This window comes from Lepisma saccharinum, chromosome 1 (genome assembly GCF_977018435.1).
Source record: "Lepisma saccharinum chromosome 1, izLepSacc3.1, whole genome shotgun sequence".
NCBI lineage: Eukaryota > Metazoa > Arthropoda > Insecta > Zygentoma > Lepismatidae > Lepisma > Lepisma saccharinum.
The window spans coordinates 192,821,244-192,847,614 of record NC_139229.1 but is presented as its reverse complement, the minus strand read 5'-3'; the positions used below and the strand labels follow the sequence as shown (position 1 = coordinate 192,847,614).

General features: G+C 36.2%; 1 protein-coding gene and 1 pseudogene across 1 annotated transcript in view; both read right to left on the bottom strand.

Annotated features, from left to right (window-relative positions):
* Positions 1-1,783: 1,783 nt before the first annotated feature.
* On the bottom strand, positions 1,784-2,759 carry LOC145991004 (10 kDa heat shock protein, mitochondrial pseudogene; annotated as a pseudogene).
* Positions 2,760-18,782: 16,023 nt separating this feature from the next.
* The window catches only part of Ankle2 (ankyrin repeat and LEM domain-containing protein 2), a 55,867-nt gene continuing 48,278 nt past the window's right edge, over positions 18,783-26,371 (bottom strand). The window contains exon 9 of the mRNA XM_083110406.1: positions 18,783-22,225. Coding sequence (XP_082966532.1) covers positions 22,027-22,225 — 199 coding nt within the window. The 3' untranslated portion in view covers positions 18,783-22,026. The remainder of the gene's footprint in view (positions 22,226-26,371) is intronic.

The window sequence follows — 26,371 nt, the reverse complement described above, 5'->3', positions numbered from 1 at the left end:
TTACTCACAGGCCAATGGAATGTGCTTCAAAATGGGGGGAAATTATGCTACTGCCGCTAACATTCCATGCTATCAAAAAATCAAAGTACCTACTAAATGAACGTCAATATTACTTAAGAACGTACAACTCTTTTTCAAACTTAAACATGTCAAATATTAGTGGCGGCGATTAGGGGAGGTGAGGGGAGGCATTTGCCCCCCCCCCCCCATTTTTGCCTCTTTGGCCCCCGCATTATGCTAAACCTTATCTACCCAGGGAAAATATATACTGTCCTTGCTTCCCCTCCCAGTTTTGGCAGGTCAAAAATGATCAAGCAAAGTTCATGTAACTTTAAAGGATACAGAATGCAAGGTTTAATATGACACTGTCGCTAACATCAATGACATTTCTAGGCACTGAAAAAAATCTCTCTGAAAGATCACATACCACAATTATCTCTACACTCCTTGTCTGGAGGCAATTTGTACCCTTTAACAAAAGTGTTCGGAAATTCCTTCACGATCTATGTTAGCGAAGCACTGAATAGCAACCTAACAACTTTTTGTCTTCGGATGCATCAAATTCTAACTAATAAATTACCATCTAGATATCAAAAGGACGCACAGTGACGAGAGGCTGTTGAAATCCCAGAGCACATGCCACGGAAAAAATCCTTTCTCAGATCACTCGACAGGGGAACAAAACCCACTTATGTAAGTCAACCGTCAAATCGGCTGAACAACTGCAGCTCACAGCGTCTATGTTTTAACTTCGCATGACACAAAAGAATGAATGCATTATAAATACTGTTCATTTTCCTAACAAGACACCACAACATGTGCATAAGTCGTTTCAGCTTCTGCAGTGGTTACGTTTAACAGGTTATTGTATTTTTCGTAACGGTTCCGAATGTTTAATGATTTTTTGCAAGTTTTATAGGCGTATTATCAAGTGATTTGAAATGCTGGAACCGATTGTGGAACAAAGTTCAAAGCTTGGAGAAACTAATTAGCATACTTAAAAGCTTCACTAAGTATTATTTACTGGAGAGATTATCATTTGAAAAGTAGATTACGCTAGCACCGGCCCTCGTGGTGGAGTGGTTAGCACATCGCGCTGCGACGTCAAGGGCCCCGGGTTCGAATCCCGCTCGGGCTTGGTTGTTTGTGCATGTCCATTCATCAATTTCATCCTTTCATCAGTCATCCCCATCTTCGCAAATTAGCCAAGAGGCCCAAAACGCGAAGTAAATAAACTCAATCAATCAATCAATCAATCTAGTTTTATGGTCATCATCTCAGACAAGCAGTTCCGGAAGAGGCTCGAAGGAGGGTTTCATCCTCGAGAACAAATATTACACATTTAGATGTTGGGATCATTTACGGATGTTATTTTAATCTTAAGAGCCCCAAAACTGAGCCACCTAACCTAACAACAAAAGCATTTAAAGATGTTTTATTAATGTAAGAGCTCGAAATCTAACGTAACAACGAAAGCATTTACAGACGGAATACCCCTTCGCACCCCACACATATCAGGTAGATGGCAGCTTAGTTACTTTAGATGGCAAAGACAACAGTAAACGAATGGCTGCTTGCAAAAAATGATCATCTAACAGTTTACACAAGGAAAAATCGTCCTCCAGCACACAGGTAGCGAGTGGGTAATCACTAAGACTCGGAAGTATGTGTTAACAGACAGAAATACATATTGAACCATGTTAAAAATGCGTGTGTACCACGATTAATTCGGAATTAAACAATCTGAACTTGCGTCGCACTTTTTTAATAAAATATTGCATGTACTTTATAAATGTGGTATATCAGTATTAATTATATGCTGTTCGAAGTTAGGCTGCAAGTCGATGTTAACTGTTACTTATTCGGAAGACTGTTTTTTATCCTCTTAGAAATCAAATCCGAATAATTATATTTCATTGCTGAACAAACACTTAGTGCAGGTTATTATATATCTACGATTGATATTTGTCATTGATCATAGTAATAGCATTCTTACTGTCCTGTAAAACGAGCATTTCATTATACACAGCTAAATTCGGGTTAAGATTTTTTTCAAAAATAGTGTGAAACGAATAACATTCTTTTTAACTTCCTTTTTAACATTCTTAGCAATCCCACTGAAGTAGTTATTTATTGTAAAAACAACATAAAAACTAGCCACATGAATCTAAACAAATTTGAATAATGCATCATTCACATTAACCTCTACCACATCATAAAACTAAATACAACTTTTACGTAAGACGCAAGAAGTTTGAAACATTTCTCGTCGAACAGTTACAACTTATGTTGAAAACCAGAAACGAAAAATCAATTGTCACATGTCGCATTATTAGCTCTCAACTTTGGCAAGGATATCAGATTCTTTAAAAAGATGGTATTCATTGTCATCTTCCAATTCAACCTTCGTGCCACCATAGTTTGGGAGAAGAACTCTGTCTCCGACTCTCACTGACAAAGGTAGGTGGGTTCCTTCAGTACCTCGCGCACCAGGCCCGACTGCAATGACGGTTCCATGAAGAACCTTCTCTCTGGCTTTTTCCGGAATAACAATTCCTCCCCTCGAAACTCCAATGGCCTCAGCACGTTGAACCAGCACCCTGTCAAAAAGTGGTGCGATGTTTTTAAGTACCGCTTTAGCCATTTCCAATTACAATTGTACGACAACTTAAGTGCTCGGTGTCCACTGCAGTAAACAGACAAAACACGATCAAAATTCTCGATTCTTCTCTCTTAGTCCTCTAAATCAGTGTCGGGAAACCATGACAAAAAAGTGCTTTCCCAAACAGTAATTAACTGAATAAATCCTTTTTTACTTTAGCAAGCATCTGTCGAAATTTTAAAACTAAATCGTTAAATAAACAATTGAGCTTTGATATGTGAATCAGAAAATAGACTTTTCATTTCAGACATAGATCGCAAATCTTCAGAGATTCATTACAATGGTAAAGTGTTACCAAATTTTATTTGTACGTGTTGTTGAGACATAGTAAAAACATTTCCTATATGCATATGTATCATATATGCATGTATACACAATCAATGTTCAAATACACAATCATATACACATCATTGTCCAAATCAATAATATTATAAGAAAGGTTTACAGTGCACAGAGATTATTTCCATAGATCAATAAAATCCTGTGAGAAATATTCATTTAAGTTGTCACACTTGCCTACTTAAACTATAAGACAAGAGTATAGTTTTGGCTCATAAAAAAATTATTTTTTTTAAAGAAATAAGTTGAGTAATTTTGAATCAGTTTGGTAGATTCTATTTTTCATAAATTTATGTGGACATATTAGTAACAGTGTTTGATGTTCTACATTTACGAAATGTACTACTGAAACAACATGCAAACTTGCACTTTTCTAAATCAAATATGAAAGTCTCCTCCATAGTGAAATGGTCAGCTTAACCCGCTACTAAACCACGGGTGCCAGGTTCGAACCCTGGTAAGGCATGAATTATCACTGTGTTTGTTCTACCATGTATTCCTCAAGTTATTCTTTCATGATGTCACGATTTACCCAAGAAGTAGAAAGGCGACGCAAAATAACCGAAAGAAAGACGAGCAAATAAGAAGGCAAGAGGCGTAGTTGTTTCGCGTAGCAGAAGTGCATGAACATCGATTGAAATATTTACTCTTTCCGTGTTGTCCCTTTGTCTACAGTTTTATTCCTGCTTATTAGAACAGTTACTTTCAAAAAGTTACAAGCACTATGAAACAACACCGCGGTTGGCAGCACACATGTTAGAAGTTGGAAAAAAGTTACATCGCTGTGCATCCTGGGTCGTCTCTTATTTTATTTTTACTTCTTGTACGGTTAATGGCCAGACGAGATGGTTCACCTTGACTTATCAACTAGCAATCAATCTTCAATTAGTAGATGTCGAAAGTTAAGCAACAGCCTCGGGAGGCCTCATTGAGGCCGCCTCAATACTGTTTTACTCTAAAAATATTTTATCTCAGTTTTCAGAAGCGGCTAGGTACAGTGCGATACACAAGTATTGCTCCGTACATTATCCACGACTCTGTTCACTGATTTTCTCTTCTTTCATACGTGTTTCTAAGAAATTGATTTTTCTCGTGCAGAGTGTCAGAAACTAGTTTGTCGTTTGTTTCAATTCTTAAAGCTCTCACAAATAGAAAAGCGTAAACAAATAGAATAAATATGATGATGGTAATACTTATGCATCCCACTCTACCATATTAGGTAAGCTTTCTGCCCGTGGCAACGATAAGCCCCCCTTCCCCGCGGTGTGAGGGGAAGCAAGAAAATCGGGCACTCTACAAAATTAATGTGCACTGTAGTTGTAATCGAAAAAATTGCTTATTAATCAAAATGTTTCTACTTGTTTCTGAAACTCATATAACCAATAAAAGAAATTAACATAATTCTAACAATATATACAATTTTGTAAAATGATCTGTGACCATTCATACATGATCTAGCCTAATTATTATCAAAGTTCAAAAAATAGTATTTACTAATAATAATGATTCCAAAGTATGGTGGATTTTTTAGCTAGGGCATAGGGACACATGCAACTCTTCCCTTCATAGATATGTGACAAAGTATTATGAAAAGGGATGATATCGTTATATCCCAGCGAAAAATAATAAAGTTTTGAATTTCTTTCTTCTCACCCTCCCATTTTTTGACAATATACATAAACACGATTTATCCAAAACGTCAGCTCAATCGAATAATATTTAGGGGTCGCGCAACACCATCGAAGTTCTATTGCAAATTAACAGAATGTACATATGAACGATATGAAGGGTAATTTATAATACCATTGTCCTAATATTAATACTTGTCAAAAGGGTATAATGTTAAAAGTTTAGCATCTCTGCAGGTTAAACAGTGTACGGTCTGTTAAGGAAATAATATTATCCCGCTTGTCTTGGCTTTCACGAGTGCAATCGCGATGGCGCTCCCCTTGTCGTTGAGCTTATCGTGTACTGTAAGATGCGGACAGGTTTTCCCAATCTTTCCTGCGTAGAACGGGCAGCTGTACAGTTGTGTGGTCTGTGGTTTTTGTTGTGTGTGTTTATCCGGCCTGCATATTATGTTCAGGAGCAGTAGTCTAGTCGGTATGGCGTCTGACTGCCATACGGGAGACGCGGGTTTAATTCTCGGGGTGTGCTCGATGGTCGGAATTTTTCAGACCTCATTCATTACCTTCTCTATCTGAAAGCCTGATGGCTTGCTCTGGTCACGTGACTAAACGTCAGCAACTGGAGGCGAGATAGCCGTCATGTTTGATTTGCTTCTTGGGAATCAATGTTGGACCTTTTTAGTGAATGTGGAATTGTCATACATGACGTGTAAATATGCTTAAATGTACAAAATGTATTGCGTATAAGTGTTGTGTGCTCAATTGCAGAGGCAATTATGGTGAAAAAGATAAGAGTAACGTTCACATTTCTTCAAGATGTTGCTGAAAATGAGAAATGTGTAGGGCAATTCCATGTGATTCCTACGAAAAAATGCAACTTAAGTAACAAAGGTTTCATACTCATAAATAAATAACAGAAATAGTTCATGATGTAAAGATTTCATGTGTCCGGAATAGGCATCTAATGCGAGTATACTCTTAGATTGGGTCAATTTTAATCTCTTGTCAACAAGTTTTTTTTTTTTAGAAATATCAAATAATTTATCTAAATCTGAATTACAACGTTAAGATGCGTTGTTGCTTATGATTGCAAAATTATTTGTTTCAAGATTTATTCAACGTTTAAAATATTACCATCATGTCTACCAAAGCAGTTTGTTAGTGTAACTGTTATGGAAGCTTTCGATAAAATATTCATATAATTTAAACAAATTTTCAGTTTCAAAGTATGCTTAATGAAAGAAATCTTTACAACTGGGCCAAATTGATACATGTGTACATTTTCATTCTTATTTTACTCCGCTGTTATGCTTCTTTAGGCTAATCGAAGGCTAATGGAAGATACGAATATGTTATGAAATCAAATACAAGGGTACGATGTGTAACAAGAACTTTAATGAAATATTCGTGTGTAAAATTATCCAAGAATATATTACTTATGTTTCAAACACAAATGTTTTCACACAGAAAGCATTTTATTACCTAGCTATGTTAATATGAACTACAAGTGTAATACATTTTATAAAATTGTTTCATGTGAACTGTTATTCTATTTTTTGTCTTTGTGAAGCTTCGATGTTCGTAATTTTGATTATTAAATCAGTGTTAATGTTTCATAATTCACTAACATTCTTCACGATTTTATTAACAGAGTGTAAACACAGTGTAAGGAAATATTCCAAATGTTTATTTTCCAAATGAACGCTAAGATCGAAGTATTAATCTGTTGTTTTTTTTTCAATAAAAATGTTGAAAAACTGTCACACATCCTACTAACGACAATCAAAAGATTCAATTTGTTTAGATTATATTTCGTTCAATAAAGTCAAAAGGGTCGAAATTACAATGTGACAAGTGATTTAGGTGTAGTCTTTATTCTTTATTCACATAAATGTAACATTGCCCTTGTACCAATTTCTTTCACATTTGCTGAGAGGTTATAGAAATTAAGTTTTTGTATTGAGATTGTATAGCTACACAGAATATCTGCATTATCTGGTTGATTAATTTTGGGTAAAGTTAAAGAAAATTTAATTGATTAGATATATTGGCAAGTTTACGGTCGACCTAACATGCGGGATTTTGATTTAATCCATTGATTTTTACATACAAAAGTTCATACAAAAGCTGTAACGAGTTTTACTGTAGCTGACAAATATTTCGGATAATATTTTGCAAAGAAATACAATGCTTAATTTTTCCGCCAGGAAGTTTCTAACGGTTTTCAACTCTTTCTTTGTACTATGGAAGGAATTTTTGTTATGGCCATAGTGACTTACTGAATGAAAATTTCAGTGCAAATATTCAATAATCTACTATTTTCGTCGGGAGGGTAAATATCAAAATTTAACATCATAAAATAAATAAATATACCTTAATTCTCTACAATAAAAATACGGCAATGGGTTTACACGACCGTTAATACGATCGCCTACAGATGATGACATGTTGACTGAGCGCTGCGGCCTGAATCTCAAGATGGTCTTGCCTCATTCCCCGCACATAGCGGCTCTGGGCCTCACCCAGCCTTAAATCAACGGGTACCTGGGGGCAACCCTGGGAGGTAAATGCGTTCGGAGCGTGATGCTGATCACATCACCTCCGCAATGGCCGAGATAGAGAATGTGTGGGGCCTACCCCTAAAAGTGGCTTCTTGACACGGTGCTGTATGCATGGGGAACTTTACCTCCTTGCCTTTACATATTATGTTAATTTAGTGTTTTCAGACTGTTTGACCGCTCCCTCACTCCATTACCGACAAGACGCAATACGACAATTTACCTGTTAGGAACGTCATAAGAGAGTAAAAATAAAGGGAGTAAACTTCCATGTAATCGGCAAATTCTAAGTATTTCATTTACCAACGTAAATCACTGAACTTGACTATTCGAGAGAGTGCACGATCTGTGTCAACAGAAGTTGCATTATTTTGGTCAAAGGCCTGCACTCCCAATCGCGATGAACTAAACTCCATTGCCAAGGTGGGAAAGCATTTGATACGTGGAACCGACCAACGAGCGTTCTGATGAAACAGCATTCGTGGATAAATTAGATGACTTCTTCGATATTGTTCATACTGATGCCATAAACACGATTAAAATCAACGAGGATAGATAATTTCTTATTGGACAACGAGAAAAAGATTTGCTTCGAACTGCGTCAGTATAATGTTCTTTTGCTATTATGTAGTTCTTATGTTCGAAACCACACATTTTATTTGTAGTTACTAACACTTTTCCTCCAGCGGAACCGAGCCAAGTGCCGTGCGAACCAGTGTTTCAAGACATTAATATAAAGCAAAATGTAAAAACTTGACTAAATCCAAATATATCACTTGTTCCATTCACTGCCACAAGAAAACCCACAACCACAAAGTAATGTTTGAATCCAATCTCTTTGCCGTACCCTCGCCCAGACCCACAAAAATGTCTAATCAAGCGGTCACATGTAGGTAGCTGAATCAACTCCTTAACACAATCGATTTAGATTTATTATGTTAACGTGGCCCTGATTTAATTATAGCATATATTAGAAGAGAAAATGAGAGTTGAAGTTTGGGATATTACTTAATACTATATAAACAAGACCAAGTAAAATATCGGGGTTTATACAGGGTGTACCAAAAGTCCCATTACCCCTTTGAATTGTAGACAAACCTGTAAAATGTTATTTTAACAGCATGCGTATGATGAGAGGAGGGTATACCCTTCAATCAGACCAATGACCACCATATACTCCAGAGGATCTGTGTGCACACAGCTATTTTCATGGCACAGTATTATTCGCCTCCAGGTGCGGATAGGCGGAATTCTGGAGGGGCCCTGGAGCCTGCACCCCCCCCCCCCAACTTAAGAAAGACTAAAAAATAACACATGATAACAAACTATCCTGCGCTTGTTGCTGTACTCACTTCGACAGCGTCTGATTTAAGACATTCTAGAAACCCTGAAGCAAAAGGCCTGCTTTCAGCTATAAAATCGTTGGAGTTCATTGTATGTTTATCAGTATTTTCTGAATATCTCCCCCTCATAAATGTTTTATCCAAGTCCCTTCAGAAAGCTGATACCTCAATAGCTCAAAGTTCCAGTGTAGCCAACGGAGTGATTAAGGAGCTTGAGTCCCAGCGAAACGAAAACACTGGGGACAGAAAATGGAATGGAATAAAGGGTGTTGACAAATAATTAGGTCTAAACATTTTTGAAGATGGAGGTGAGATGAAAGAAGGTACAAATCCAAAACGGCCTAGACTGATATTAAAAAAAATAGATGCTTATCTGGTTTTTCTTCAGTTGGTCAGAGGACCAGAGAAGAGACATCTGCTGAACCACTTTACATTTCAAAGTGAAGATTGGAAGGAAAAAATACAAGTGTGATTTTTTTATCCATTGCTGTATATTTTGATTGGCGAACTAAAAAGAAGATTTAGTGGTGAAACTTTGGAAGTTTCTGAAGCCAGTGAAAGATTTATTCGTCTGGATGAAGAAGGAGCTGCACGTTTCATTGAGATTTACTCCATTCCTGGTATTGACACATCAATGTTGACGGCAGAAATGACCATTTTAAGAAATGTAATGCAAAGTTCAGGTTTGAGTTTGAAACTGCGCCTTTGAAGAATGTTTTTCCAAAGATGTGAGAGGACATTTTCTGCTATGAGACGAATCCACAACAGGTTGCGTTGCAAAATGGGTCAAGAGAGATTGAAGAATTTAATTATCTTATACTCTGAATCAGATGTTAAAAAATTAACTTAGATGATTTGATTGATGTGTACAGTTTGAAGAAATAAAAACGTAAAATGACTTTGTGTTGAGTCAACAGTTACTGTTGAGGCATCAAAAGAACTTTTCAATTTATTTTTTTCTGAAGCTTACTATTGTACCGTAACTTTTCTAAAATAATACGAGTATTGTATCAATAAAAAAAATAATGAAATGCAAAACGCAATAATCGTACTGTTTTGCTTCTTTTAAAACTGACAACCAATATACTAATTAATATTTGTTTACTTAAGCGAGGAAATTTAACATTTTCAAATCTAAAAGGCCTAAAACTCAGGGTTTTTAAGTTGTTTTTGTTAATATCCGGGGGAAGGCCTCCGGACCCCTTATAAACTAGGAGATATTCAATAACCCTCAGGTACATCATATGCTTCTCCCAGAGTCTGCACCCCCCCCCCCCCCAAAGCAAAAGCTCAAACTCCGCCCATGCAGGTGCGATGTGAAATCCTCCGTAACTTGGCTCGCGTGAGGGAAGCAAACGCACTGCGAACAGCTTCTTGAAGTTCCTCAGTTGTCTGATAACGATTATGGGCGACTTTGTTTGATGTGCCCCCATAGCGCATTATCACAAGATGTCAGATTTGGACTTCGGGGTGACAATTTTAGAGGTGCTGGTAAATTTGTCTCTGAACACATCATTAAGGAATTCTCTTAAAATGGCCAATCCGAAATCCAGATCTGACATCTAATGTTACAGAGGATTTCACATCGCACCTGGAGGCGAATAATAATGTGCCATGAAAATGGCGGTTTAGCACACAGATCCTCTGGAGTAAATGGTGTTAAAATAACATTTTGCAGGTTTGTCTACAATTCAAAGGGAAGGGGGGTAAGGGGACTTTTGGTACACCCTGTATAACAGCAGTTCCACCGTACCACCTAAGATTGTGAATTCGATTCCCGGTGAAATTTGTGCAGTGGTAGAAATCCCACTTTAAACAGTAAGTTCAGTTCAGTGCCGATTGGGCTATCTGAACATAAAGTGAATTTTAAACAATCTTTAGCATCCAGATACATGTTGCACACACGTGTTCGCCTTCGCTCAGGTTTCTGTTGCAGAGGGTTTGTTCGCAAGCGCCTACAAGTTAATAGGGAGAACAGGTCTGTGGCTGTCAGCGATGAAACAGTCCGATGTACCATCAGAAAACATCAAACACGTATAATAACGGAACGGTAATAGGGTGAAATATTTTTCGACTTGTTATAATCCGTTACAAGGGAAAACTCATGTTAGGAGTCACGATAAATTTTGTTTCCTCAATAAGCCAATCGGGACTGAAACCCGATCCACTGCCACGTTGTTTCCCATCGGAAATCGCACCTGGGTCAGGAAGCCGGGTTGCATTCTGTCAAGGGCAATGCTGTCTTATCAAAACAAGAATTTACGATTTACACGAAGTGCATTATCATGAAGCACGTACGTATATGCATATATCTTGGCAGTACGCATACACACGCGTATATACTGATATACTGTAAGTGCTTTCGTTAGAAAACCAAATCCTGGCATTCGACCTTGTGTAGACGAGGAAAACGACGGAAAACACCTAGGTAACATAGTGGTCGACTGAAAGATTGGAATCTCTGACCTCCCGAATGGAAATCTGTCGCCTTAAATAATCACGTAACTACTTTGATTACTTGATTTGTTGTTTTACAAGGTAATGAAGCAAACATTTCATGATGACATGGTGAAATGTCAGAAGCACGTCTTTATAACGATTATTCAAATCATAATATTGGTAGACATTGAAACAGAAACGAGTCTCGGCCTTCATTCGCATAATTCCATTCGTTTGTTACTCAAAAACAGCACGAGAAACAGGAAAGATAAAAAATGCCAATAGGTACTTACCCTGACTGCACACACACACACAGCGATACATCCTACTTGAATACTCCCTCTACTTCAAGGCAGGTTTTAGGTGGAACGATAGGATGATAGGGCGAATGTTATAGAACACAACCGAACTTATAACTAAGAATTTTTACGAAATACGGAATGTCCAGTTTCAGAAGAATATGTAATAGCTTACGTATTAACTCCACCTCAACTGTTCTTTTAAACATTTGCAGCACTGACAAACGACCTATTATACGAACTTCACCACTATAAAATATCGGAATGAATTCTTTGCATTTACACTTGCTTCAACACGCTAACTGGACACCTGAAACTGCTTACAAAAGAACTTTTATGCACGATAATAACGACGCTAATTTATACACACAAAAAATGCAAATAAACACGCTATACCGATGGCAAAACAAGCAAACAAAAAAAGAAAACTTCCATATTGCACAGCATTCATCGCGCACTGACAGACCGACCACCCTTGATATAATCGGGTCTCACTTATTGCACAACACTTGAGCAACCTTGTGTTCTGACGTCACGAGACAAGGCTTTTTAATTTTAGGCTAAATGCCTACGTTGTTAGGCTAGCTATGTTTAGTTCTCTTAGCCTTAATAATAATTTTTAATTGTATTTATGCTAATGGAACCTAACCTAACGTGCCTAACATAACTTCGTAGGCATTCCTCCTCTGACGTCAGAAACAAGGTAGCAAAACTGTTGTGCGAAGAGGAAGACCCTGATACAATCATCCTCAGGTAGATGGCGCTGTAAAAAGCGTTGCCAGCATATCGCCTTAAAACATCTTCTAAGCAAATTGAATGTTTTAACTCTTTCATCAGTGATATAACCTTAGCCTACACAATATTTATACATTTGCTATAAAGTATATACGATGTAAATAATATACAAGTACTAAATGAAGGCGGAAAATGTTTTTAAAAAGTATGTAGCTTGTGTCATTAGATAGGGTTTGTAGAAGAGAACGGGGTTGATTGTGACGGGGCCTGGTTGTGACGAGCACTGTTGTGGAGAACATATCCGTTTGGTACCAAATTTAATTCTAATGTATCAATAAGGTGATTATATCTCCTCCTCTAAATGTCATGGATAAGCATAAAAATTAACATGCTGCTGTCCTTGACATTGAACTTGGCATACATAAACTTTTTTTATTAAACGTCGCTTTTCTACTATTTGCGTTAATCGCGAGGATTAGGATGGTTGATAAACAAATAAAAATATGTGAAAGAACCCAATCGTCTGGATTTGAATCCAGAACTTGCACTTGGCTGGAGAGACAACGAGATTAACTGATTAACCGAAAGTTCTTAGTTCGAATCCCGAATAATGCATCTTGTGGAAGTAGAGAAGCTTCGTAAAGCAACCGAAATTAGAAATTAGAGTTTGATTGACTGACTGATTTGCTTTATTTCCCTTCGGTTTTCTGTCACTTTTGTTTAATGACGAAGATGAGGATGAAAGGTGGTAAGATGAAGTTGATGAAAAGACAATCACAATTTTTTCGACAAAGTGGCTCTGGTGTTTACCCAGCCTCAAATCAATGGGTACTTGGGTAAAGGCGGCCGGAGCGTGGTTCTGATCACATCACCTCCAAAATGGCCGAGATCGAGAATGTGTGGAGCCATACCCCTCAAATCCCTTAAATGTACCTTCATGGCACGTAATGCATGGGGAACTTCATCTTTTACGTTTACCTTACAATTTTGAATTTGAATTTAAAATTTTGAGAGCATCAGCACTTAGGCTATTTGGAACCCGTCACTTTATACGAGGTCCAGCCTCTTACCAGAACTAAAATAACATAACTGTAATGTCGTGTCGTAACTAAAAGATTAAAATATTCTGACTTAGGCAACCTAACCACACTAACCGAGCATTGCATTACATTCTGACTTGATGGGGTGTAAGGGGTGACCTTCCACGTAGTACACTCAAATGTCAACCTCACTTCCACGTTAGTACACCCTGGACTGAAGACTAACGAGGCTCTGGCGACTGGCCCCGTGGCCAGTATAAATTTGTTTGTATTGTCCTATTCTTTTGTCCTTATGTGTGCTGAGTGCCCCTTTACAGCCTCAGCTTCTAACGAAAGTCAGAACATTTTAATATTTTATGATTTTAGTTTTGCAACGTTAGAGTTGTGATTTGTAACGATAAGGGGCTGGACCCCGTATAATGTGACGGGTGCAAAATAGCCTTAGTGCTGACGCACCCAAAATTTTAAATTCAAATTCAAATTCAAATTCATTCTGACTTGGGCGCCACAGAAAATCTTGAAACACTAAGGGCGCCATGAAATGAAAAGGTTTGGGAACCCCTGCTGTAGGCAATTATCGAAAACCACAAACAGACCACTTGAAGAAAGAAAAGAAAAAAGTCATAACAACAATGCTGACGAAGAAAAGAAAAACGGCCACTGGTCTTTATAGAGGCTGCCGCCAGTACAGGAAAGTATGATATCGGCACCTCTTTCAGTGTGCTTGCCTGTTGCATACAATAATAACGGTCTTACTTCGGTACCTTGTGTTTTCAGTTGAACGTAGGGGGTGCGGAAGTAAAGTAAGGGTGCGCAAGCACCCCCTCGCGCCACCCTTACAATCACAAACACATATGCACAGCACGTTTCACAAGTCCATAGCAGATTATAATGGCTATAAGTCCAGACGCCAGAGCCTCGTTAGTTTCAATATTTAATTAGGTTAATCTACGCAGCTTTTCTTTCACTTTTGGCTAAGCGCATTAAGGATGAGTGATATGATGAAAGTAATGAAAGAACACCCACGTCCTAAGTTGGGATTCAAACCCGGGACTCCTAGCATCATAGTGGGCTGCGCTAACCACTCCATCGCAGAGATCGGCTATTGGTCTGCAAAATGCAATCACGGATGTACTAATGGAAGAGAGGTTGACATTTGGGTGTCCTCAAGAAAGGTCACTCCTTACACCCCAATAGAAATTAGAGTATTGATTGATTGATTTGGTGTTTTAAGTCCACTTTATGCACAGTAAGAATAATTGGGACTGGACCTACAGTTTAAAGTGGGATCCGAACCACTTTGTGCCTCCATCGGGTATCAAACCCGGGACTCCTTCTTATAAGGTGACGACCCTACCACTGCGCCACCCGGAAGGCCTGAAATTAGAGAAAGTATGATTAACTGTTAAGTGACAACAAAGAACACAAATGAACAGATTGTCTTAGGGAAATATCAGATTGAAGCAACAAAGACACGTGACACATGTCACTTGGGAACAATCCAATCAACAGCAACATTTCACAACATAGAGGTATAACAGGCTGCACAAGCTTGTGTTAGATTGGTGGACTCCTCAAACGATATGTGGCATGTGTCGCTTCAGTGTAATCTCCCTAAATGGCTTGAAATTCCAGTCCATTGGCCTCACAGCATGAAACACAAACCACTACACCATGTAAGCCTGTGGCATGTGGTTAGGCCAGGGGAGCCTTAATTTTTGTGTTGTTTCATATTTGTGTTTTATGAAATTGCACTTTTTGTTAATCATGCTGACGAAGCTGATTGAGATGAAGAGTTCAGTGACAAAAAAACATCCATGCGTAGGACTAGACTAGAACATGGGACGATTGGTGCTGAGATCTTGTGTCTGGCTCTCAATGTGCTTAGACTCCAAGGTGACTTGTGAACTTTATTTAGTTAAAATATGAGATATGCTTTATGCCTAACTTTAAAATTCATAAGATCTTCCATTATATTTAACATTGTTTTCCTACTTTAAACTAAGTCCATTTTATGATGATATACGTGCCTACTGTTTAAAGTGGATTCCAAATCACTGAAAATGCCCCCACACAGTGAAACGATTCCTGGTGCTGTTTATTACAAGGCAACAGCATATACCACTAAATTATCAGATGTGAGACTAGAAACTGTTGACCAATGATCCTATAAAAATTCATCAGAAATACATACGAGGGCTCTTCAGAAATCATCTTCCAAATGGCTATAAAGAAATCCCAAAATGAGAGACAAATTATGTATTAAGTGCAAATGATACCTGAATAGTGACACTATTTTCTACATAGTCGCCACCCATATTCAAACACTTGTTGTACCTTTGTACGAGCTTTTGCAGTCCGTCATCATAGAATGACGCTGCCTGGGTTCTCAGCGAGGTATTCACTGAATCAATGAGCTCCTCGTTGTCTTCGAGGCGCTAAGTAGCCAACCATTACTTCATCTTGGGGTAGAGATGGAAATCACTTGGTGCAAAGTCTAGACAGTAGGGAGGATTATCAAAAATTTTCCAGTGGAACTTCTCCAGAATAGTCCGTGTGTGAGCAGCAGTGTGGGGCCTTGCATTATCGTGCAGGAGAATGACGCCCTTCCTGAGCATCCCACGACGTTTATTTTGGATCAACCTTCGAAGATTCTGCAGTGTTCTACAATACACATCTGATGTGATGTGCCCAACCGTAAATTTCCTGCACCAGTTTCTCACAGCACTATCACTCGTAACACCATTGGATGAATTTCAGCTGCATTGACTCCTTCTGCTTGGTGGAATCTAATCACACCACGCACCTCACAACTGGCAGGAGGAGCAGGACAGTAGTCAGAATTTTATTTTATTACGGAGGGGGCTCATCCCTTATCAGCAGGAGGGGGGGGCAAGGTGCCAAAACTAGGGGGTCAAAGACAGTATATTTCCCTTTGTAGATAAGATTCAGCATAGTGCGGGGGCAAAAGTGGCAAAAACTGGGGGGGGGGGGCAACTGGGGGTTGATTCTTAGTTCTAGTACAACAATGAGCTTCAAGATTATTTATCTTGCTTCTGGCAAAACATGACCATAAATTTCTAAAAAATTATGCATATATTTGTTAGTTTGGGAAGCTGAAGAGTCTTGTTTATTTCATCAAACACTGAGGAATTACCGGGTGTTTCAACAGAAACGGCATGATTTCAAATGGCATTTTAAAATATGTATTAGACTACACACACAAAAAAAATACATAATCTGATGGAGTAAAGCCAAAAGTTTAATGGAAAACATGTTCGAAATGTCCATTTTGACGATTTATCACTTCTCTCACCTGATTGCACATGTTGTCAAATACCTGACAAAGGGTTGCACGACTAACTTGTGCATTACACTGTTCGATGTTTGGTTTCAAATTATCTAGTGATCGCGGTCCTCATTTGAAAACTTCCTGCTTTAGGAAAGAAACCCCACAAAAAATAGTCACATGGGTTTAAATCAGGGCTAGTTGAAGGCCACTCTAAACCATTTTGAAAGAAATGTGTGTAGTGATTTGAAATCACACGATTGTTGAATTTTGAGTGGAGGAAGGTCAGGACAGTTTCAGTTGTATGCGGCCTAGCTCAGTCTTGCTGGAACCATTGCTGGCGAATTGGACAACTTTTCTGACGAAGACCAGGATATGTATTCTCCAGCCGGAACTGTCATTGGACAGAAACAAGAGAGCCTGACTCAATAAACCAGGTCAACAACCAAATCTTCTGCTGCAGTGAAAGTCTCCTGACCTCCATTACTGTATTACTGTACTCTACAAACATCTGACAAACACAGATAAAAATTAAATTAAATTAAATTTTAGACTTTTGTCAATCATAACAAATACAAATTATTACTGTGAATATACTAAATTTTTTTTTTAGGGTCATTTGAAATCGGTATAAACAAGATGTAATTACAAACAATTGTTTGGAAGTAACTAGTTAGTTGTAACTGTGTTAAAATTTGACAACCTTGTTTCCCACTTGAACTATGTCTCTTCTCTGATCTTATCTTTGAATTCAATGTTCCCCAGCATTTATTTAAGTAAAAAATGCAATATTTCATAGATTCCAATAATGATAGAGGAAATATTGTTATATAATTAGCAGTACTAAACAACTGGAATATTTGAAGTCTGAGAAATCATAGACCAGCAACACAATTTTGAGCTTACATTCTGCATATCATTTCTGGTATATTTTCTATGCTCTACCACAATGTTCTTGCGTGATAAAAATTGTAACAATGATACATTTTGTATTATTTCAAAATTTTCAGGATAATTAGTTATTTTACACCTAGTATTTAAAGCTCTTAATTACTGCATGTACAGTCAGTCTCCCACCCAACAACGTGTATTGAATTAAAAAGAATTAGAATCAGATGTGTCAAGTTGTATTAAATGATAGTGTTCACACACAAGCACATTAACAATAATTTTATTTTAGTCATTACCTGATGAATATATGATGAGCGTGTGTGTTTAAACAATTTACAAAACCAAGATTTCTTTTTTTTGTTCAAACACACAAGCAAATAATTCCATTAGGTAACATGCCATCGGGGCATTGTTGAGGGTTATATTCCCTCAGACATCCTTATACAGGGTGGTGCATATTGTATCTACCAATTTGAGTTGGCAGCCCTGCCAGAATGCAAATACACGTGTGGAGAGTTGGAAGTCAAGCAATTAGTATACCATCAAGTGCTGCCAAGTGCAGACGCAGATTGCAGTGGTGGAAGCTTTCATACAAATAAGCACTGTAGCGAAACAATGAAGAATGTCTGACATACTACAAGCACCCACCTTCCTTACATTGTCATTTGAAGCTGGTAGTTACAATATATACCACCCTGTAAAAGGTACATTCGATACATGAAAATAACACTGGCATGCCAAAAAAAAGTGGTCACAACTCTGCATAAGAAATTCCTAAACATGATACTTGCTTGGTTTCATTTTCAGTTTTTCCCTACTTTTCTCTTAGAGTACGCATCACTGGTTACTTGAATGTTCACAGTGAACACGATTACAGTGTTTCTTGCATGAGAAAAACTTATAAAAGGGGCGATTAACATTACCAATACATATTAAACAAATTTTTCTTCTACACCATACTAGTTTTTATTTATTGCACAAGAGAATAGTGTGTCTAGTTCCCATGGATTGAATCTAAATATGAGACACTAATTTCACAACAAAGTAGTTAAGTGATTTGATTTGAGTTGCTGTTTTAAGTCCACTTTATGCACAGTAAGGCTAATCGGGACTGGACCTACAGTTTAAAGTGGGATCCGAACCACTTGTGCCTCCACCGGGTATCGAACCCGGGACCCCTTGATTACAAGGCAATGACGCTACCACTGCGCCATGGGGGAGGCCTCAGTAGTTAAGTGAAAGTATCCACGTGTCCTCTGCAAGAAGTGGTTGAAGTTCGACCGGCAAGATATTGTATAACTCAAGCCTTTCTTCCAGGTTCATTGTGAAGGGTAAGTGAAATAGATGATGGGACAAACACAATAAAATACCTATGCCTTAACCAAGGGTCAAGGTTGGAACCTCTGAATTTTAGCATATACTCTGCCATTTGGAGGCTGGAGCACATGCTTTCCAGGGACTTTTCAATAAACACTCCATGTTAGATACTGGGAGCATACTTGGAAATCTTATTCCAAAAACAGGGCATGTTAATAAAAGACAAATAAAATATCGCTTTTCAACAATTTATTCAAAGTCTTTATTTTTCTGTTTTTCACTCAATATAATTTTAATTGTTATTGCTGTTCTTGCACCATTGCACATCAAATGAAACAAGTACCAAGTTTCTAAACACAAAGTTCCAATTACAGAATTGTTCCATTTAAGAGAGAGATTCTTTTTGTTCAGATTTAAACAGCTTTTGAATTTGTAAAAAACTGGTATATTTGTCACAACCTTGCTTGGGAACTGCTAAATCTGTCCCATGCCTACCACATAATAAACAGGTTGATGCAATGTCATCTTTTTTCAGGATCTTAAAGATAATGTTAAACTTTACAGGAGTTTTTACTCTTCAGTTAAAACCAGTCAGTATTTTTACAGGTTTACATTGAGCGATTTGGTTTATTTTGCTTCACTTTTCTACCACTTTTGGCCGATGGTGAAAATTATATTATATGGTAAAACTGATGAAGAAACACTTAAAAAGAAAACCCATGCGTAGGTCAGGATGCAAAGCTGGAACCCCTAGCATCGTAGCATGTTGTGCTAACCACTCTGCCACAGAGGTTGGCTTTACAAGTTTCCACTGCATTATTTATTATTTTTTAGGTTATTTAACTACATTTTGCTCCTTCGAGATTGGTTTGTACATTGACGTATTTTTGCTTCTCCCAAAATTCTATTATAGACAGTTCATCTTTTAGTTCAGCTCAAGCTCAAAAGAAAGGGTAGAGGGGAGAGAACGAGAGAAATAGAGAGAGAGAGAGCACCTTCTTTGTGCCTCCTCATACATAACAGAAATATAAAGAAACTTTACATTGTAATATGCTGCAAATATATAGTACAATAGCACATGATTTTTTTTCCTCCTGAGTTTCATTACTTCAAACCACCAAACATCTAGTTGCATTGAATTATTCAATTTTACAAGTGCAGAACTCTTATTATTTACGAAAAGTACAAACTTACGTTTTCATACATAAGGTAATTGTGTAAGCTATTTTTTTAAAAAATATATTTAGGTCACACTTTTTGAGAACAAACTTCTAAGCTCTAATAACACTGTTTGAAAATTTTCAAATAGCACAAATATAGCATAACTGATTTAACTTCTTCTCTGGATTTGTGGCATCCTCCATCAAATGTTACTCTCTTTATTTCACTTCACACTGACAAAAAGATATAAGTACTCCCCTGTGCTTAGCACTATGCCATGAAGGCATAGAGAGGGTGTGGGGGTAACGCTCCACACTTTCTTGATCCGGTCGTGAGTGGGGGTGATGTGATCAGCATCACGCCCCTGACCACCTTTACCCCCCAGGGCTTCCCACAGGTACCCACCCATGTCATTCGATGCTGGGTGGGCGCCGGGCCCGCTTCCAATGTTAGAAAAGTTCCTGGATTTGAACCGGCCAGGGATCGAACCCGGGACCTATAGCATAGTAGTCAGAGGCGTTACCGACTGAGCCACCACATACAATAATTTAGTTACAGACGGTTAACACCAAGGATAAAGAAAAAACATAAAATGTCAGTAAATCACAAAACATGCAACTAGAGTTAATTACATTTTAATCTTTTATATACATAATGTAAAATGTAAAAATTGTAGATTAAGGTATGAATTTTTGGATTGCAAATTTTTTTATATATATTTACCTGGAATATTTTATCACATTGAACAGGATTAACAAGAGGCTGCACGAGAAACAATTAAGTTAAAATTTTAAAAAATGTTTTGCACTAAACTAAAAATAGTACACATTTTAAAAAGGAAAGATGGCTTCTTTGTGAGCATGTTTTATTTCTTCAACCTTGGTGTCTCAATGCACAAAAGAATATTCGGCACAGCACATGATAGACCTTTATTAGTCCAAAGTCATAAAGATTAAATTACAAAATTTATTTGGTAGTACCAAGCTTGAAACCTGCGGTTAATCGCTTGTTACCATTTTATTCAACCATAACAAACATTGATATTAATCATTGAAACATTAAGGTTCTGAAACTTGATGCTGTGATGAATCATTTTACTATTGCTTCCACATAGCTTTCAACTCCCACAGGTTTAGAAGCTAGAATATGGAAATGGTTTTCCTAAATATCATATGTTACCCATTGTACTCTCTACACTAAAAATCTTGACACTGAGCTTTCAGTTCTGGAAATCACACTAAGGCACAGGTGTTTGTGCTTATTATAGCAATCCAAATCCAAAAATAAAACATGGTTTTATTATTTAAAAGAGAGGATATCAAGTGTGAATGTTAATAATAATATTCTATTTTTAAAAATGTAATTAGTTACCATCTCATCATATTTCACTTTTGTCAGTTGAACAGTGTTCCTATGATTTTTCTAGCAGTTATTGTTGACATGAAGTATTATCATCCCTTATCTCATCTTATTGATAACATTTTTTCTGGTAAAAACTCCATGTATAGAGTCAAAACATTGTTAGTAGAAACAAATTATATTTTCTTGATGTCACAGCGAAATTTATATTTATATTACTTTAAATATACCGTATATCAGAATTATTACTTAATATTCATGTAAATACAAAAAAAATTGGTGTTGTTGAGAATGTACTTTACAATTTCGTTACATTTGTAATATTTGGCTATTATGTGGCACAAGTTTGTACCTTTCAATTAATCACAGCAGTAAAAATTATATATCTATTCAAATGTCTCACCTTGTAATTAAAGTCTGGAGTAATGCTATACAGAAATATATACACCACATATGAAAATATAATAAATATTTTAATTTTTCTATTTTCTCTTTCTTGTATTCACAGCTTTCCAACTATGGTCTCTTTTTTACATTTACCTTGTGTTTTCTAGCTACCGTCAATGAAATATTCAATTCAAACAGGACAGTATTCTCTTTAATATCGAAGGAAACATTTTCAGTATATTTAATAACAGCACAAATTAAAAAATCAATTGAATGATTGTCAGGACAACAAATTAATGAACATGCAAATTCCTCTCAACATTGAAAAAAAGGGGTCTTTAAAAACACACCCAAATGCTCACAACAAGCAATGCTTCATTCCTAAAAATGTTACTTTTAGCCTTACATAAAACACACTACTGACTACCATTATTAATTATTTTATATAAAAGGAGTAACACCTCTTGAAACACCACAGCCTACTGGTATTACTTAAAAAGATATGTCAAGTAAGAAAGATAAAAAATATATATACGTTTCATCATATAAAAACATGTCATATGGTAAAAAAGTGTGCAGTCAAGATGAATCAAGAATCAGTCTCCTGGGTGCAGTAGATGTTGTTGTTCTCGTGTTCCTTTGGCACGGAGTAGCAAAACTGCATGGAGTGCTTGGTAACACATCCATTGCTGCCCTGGTGAAAAGGCGAGAAGGAGCCGAATGGGAAACATTGAGATTCATTGCTTTCCTCCGATGGAGAACTGCTGGACTAGGCCACCTACAAACAAGATTAATTCTGGAGTCATAGTGTGAAATATGTTAATACATGTGAATAATGTAAAATCAAGGTTCCACTGTATAAGGTATATGTTTTCATCCACTTAATTTTATGTATTCATCTTAGGTAGTTTCTGAGAATTCAGTGTGTATCAATTGGGGTCAACTGTTGATTAGAACATCATCACGTAAAGCAACTCAAGACTATAAAGATGATATTTTACAGATCTATCAGCTTACAAATTTCATATTTACAGCACATTTGTTTTTGGATATACTGACTATCAATTGACTGACTCCTTAGACAAACAACAGTATCAAAATAATTTGCCACGTTACACTAGCATTTGCTAGTTCTTGATGTTAATATAATTTGAAGGGCTCGGGTGTAAAACATGGTAAGTAACAAAATGCAGGTTTCGAGATATTGAAAGTTGATATTTCAAAAAAATCTGATTTAAAAATTGAAATAGATTTCTAAATTATTGTACTATCATACAAACATGATATTTCATACAATTTTTTTTTTTTCGGTGGTGCTACTTGCAATTTGTTTGAGGCTTGTTCAAGGAATTGTTGTATTTACCATGCTTTACATGCAACAATATTATCAAAATGAGTGATCAGATACCGCTTTATTCAAGCTAACTTGTGATGTCAGTTCAATAATAATATTTTGACATTATAATTTTTATAGCAACCATAACAATAATAATTTTATTCAATAAACAATATCCTAAGCTACTTGTTGTAACAAGTTTTTGCTTTCCTATGTCTATGACTGAAATGAACACCATTAGAATAGTAGATTTCATCATTTTATTACATTAGTATTTAAAAAAATAAGTTCTGAATGCTTGTGATTAAAAGATTAAAAATAGCTTCCTTATATCTATATGGCAATCAATATTTGTAAAAAAAGTTTATATATGAGCGGTTTTTCAGCTTTACATATTTACTTCACACACACACAGCGGCTCTATTTATTATCTCAGTGTCAGCATGGCAAGCAGAATGCGATTCACAAGCCTCTCTTGATACAAAGCTGTGTTATCTAGACTATCCAAATTGCATACAATGGCAATATTAGGTTTTTGTGATTCAATAAGTAATTTATACATAAAATAGGGATGGTCCCTTTTTTTTCGAAAAATTGAAAATCTAAAAATTATTTTTCTCAAAAATGAAAAGTGGAAGTACAAATTCTTTTCGAAAAACAAAAAAGTGAAAAACAAAAAGCGTTTTTTTTCGAAAAGCAAATTCTTTTTCGAAAATGAAAACAGATTATTATTTTTTTCAAAAACTGATTTATTTTTCGAGAAACGATTTTTCTTTCTCGAAAAACTCTTTTTTTTTTTTTTTTGGAAAACGATTTTCTTATTCGAAAAATTATTCTTTTTTTCGAGAAACGATTTTTTTTTCTTCGAAAAACGAATTTTCTTTCGAAAAAACGAAAACCCAAAAATTGAAAAATTTCATTTCCGAAAATCGAAAAACAATTATTTCGAAAAGTCCATCCCTAGTTTAAATCTCCATCTTCAAGTTAACAATTACCAGCCCCCATGGCGGAATGGTTAGGAAATCATGCTATGATGCCAGGGATCCAGGGTTCGAATCCTGGCCAGGGCATGGATGTTTTTGAGTACTTATTCATCAATTTCATCATATCATCACTCATCTCCATCTTCACAAACAAGCTAAAAGTTTAACAAGTAAAAAAAAGCAAATCAATGAAGACACAATTATGACCTTGTAATTTTCTGTTGTATTTTTCTTTAACTTGACATGTTTGTAAAGAATGATTTCAAATGTACACAGGGCTTAAGTTTTTAATAGTCTTCCCTGATGTTTAGCTCTTATGGATTAAAACAGTTATAATTTCGAACCAAGAAGAAGATATATTTGCAATATCAACAATAAAATAATTTGCTTTCATCAAAGTCATACATATCATAAATATGAAAGTTAATTAAATTACAAATACGTTATTAGGTCCACCATAAAAATATTATAACTTTTAAAATGCGCATTACAGATTTATGAAAGAAGTATTAAAAAACTAAACTGTTCCAAATAATTGATATGATTCAGATCAAATTACATATTCCTTAAGTGTAATACATTTTTGACGTTGCTTGTAAGGCATGGTATCTTAAAGCGGCCTTAAATGAGCATACCCAATAAAAAATTAAACAAATTTCTATGTGACTACAGTTATTTATATCTAGTAGAAGAAAAGTATGTGCTTCTCTACTAGATCACAGTTCACATCCAGGTACGAGAGAACAATTTAATTCGAAACTGCCATTATGAGCACTGCTGCATGTAAAGAATGGTGGGTCATTCCATGTCAAATTAACCAATTTTAAAATAATTGGTTGCATGACCATTTTAGAAAAAAATTCACTTTTAGTACATGTTTCTAGATATCAAAACCAATGTTCAAAAAAAATTTTGTCTCTAGTTCTCTTGGGGCAGCCATTTTTTGCTCATGTAGCACTTTTCAGAAACCTTAATATCTCAAAAACCATTAGAGCTAGAGACATGAAACAAAATTCATTTTGTAGGTAATGAAGTATACTTTCTATGATATTCAAGTATGTTTTGCTCAAAAATGCATTGTAAGTATGAAAATTATGGTGGAAATTGGGGTAACAAGTTAAAAAATTAGATTTTTAAGCCCGATTTTTTCATGTGTAGACCTGCCTGCAGGGTGGCTGTAAATAAAATATCAGTGCTTAGAAATCCAACCCTTTTTTACAGCATGGGCTCAAACATGGCCGTTCAATAATTTTTGACAGTTTTCGGGGTTAAATATCTCAGATAGGTCCTCTTGAAAAATTCTGAAATTTGGCACAAAGGAAGCCCTGCATGAACGTAACTCACAGTAAAAATCTCAACTTTTAAATTCAACTTGTTTTGGTCAATATGAGGTAACGTATGTCACCTAATTTCTGACATTGCAAAGTAAGGTTAAACTACATCCCATACTTAGAATAATGAAGTCTTTTCTTTCTCTTTTTTAAATTTAGGTCAGAAAATATAGTAACATAAGGTTTTCATACTTGCCTTACCAGAAATTGAAATTACAAGGTATGACAGTTGAAAATATGCGAAATATCATTGTGAAAGGTTTGATTTATTAGGTACCCATGACCAGTTGGTGTTGTCAGCTCCAGTTTCCTTTTCATTCTCTGTCAAATCAGGCAGAAATCTTTGTTCTTTCACTACGTTTCTAAGTAAATTATGAGAAACCTTCAGTTCATCGCATATATCTTTTCTTGACCAAGTGGTAGCAATCACACTGATGATTCTGACCTTTTCAACATTAGTTTTCGCTAATTTAAATTTTTCTTCTTATAATTTCCATTGTATGATTGTACTGGCCACGCAAAGGATTGTCACACTTGCCTTCCTTTTCTTCAGTTCTAATACTTTGTGAAAAGCAACTTTCCAGTTTCCTTTGCACTCCTTGTATGATATTGATTTAACTGGTATAAGGCTTACTTTTTTGCCTTACCATATGATGCAAATTAATTTTAAAAATTCCCTTACTTAACTTTTTTTTTAAGTGGTACTTCTGAAGATCACAACATACTTTACCATATAAAGCTGTTTTCAATGGTATTTTCACATTGTCTCTAAGCCATCCACCTGTAGTCTTGACGAAAGAAGTGTTTTATCATTTTCACTGAGTTCGTTAAGATTAATTAGGTCTTTGGGGACCTTACCAAAAGTGTATTCATAATGGTCCTCTCCAGTTAAAATTCTACAGAACACTCCATTTCCAGTCACAGATAACAAACATTCACAAGTCACTACCCTCGGCACATAGGCATAGGAAGAATGACAGTAGAGATTGTCCATGCACAGATCAATTCCAGGCTTGCCTTACATCCTATCAAAACATGTCTCTGAATCTTCTGCTGTGCAGGACTCGCATCTACTTCAACAAATGCATTTTCTTGTAAAATACATAAATAAATAAATAAATACTTGTAAAAAATAAAGGAAACAAAACATAATATATTCTACTAGTTTTTAGTTATAAGTATTGTTGGTTGTGCAACAAAAGAAGAAGTTAGTACACTGCTCGATAAATATTTATCTAAATTACCATCAAAAAGATCAAAAGTTAGAGATATCC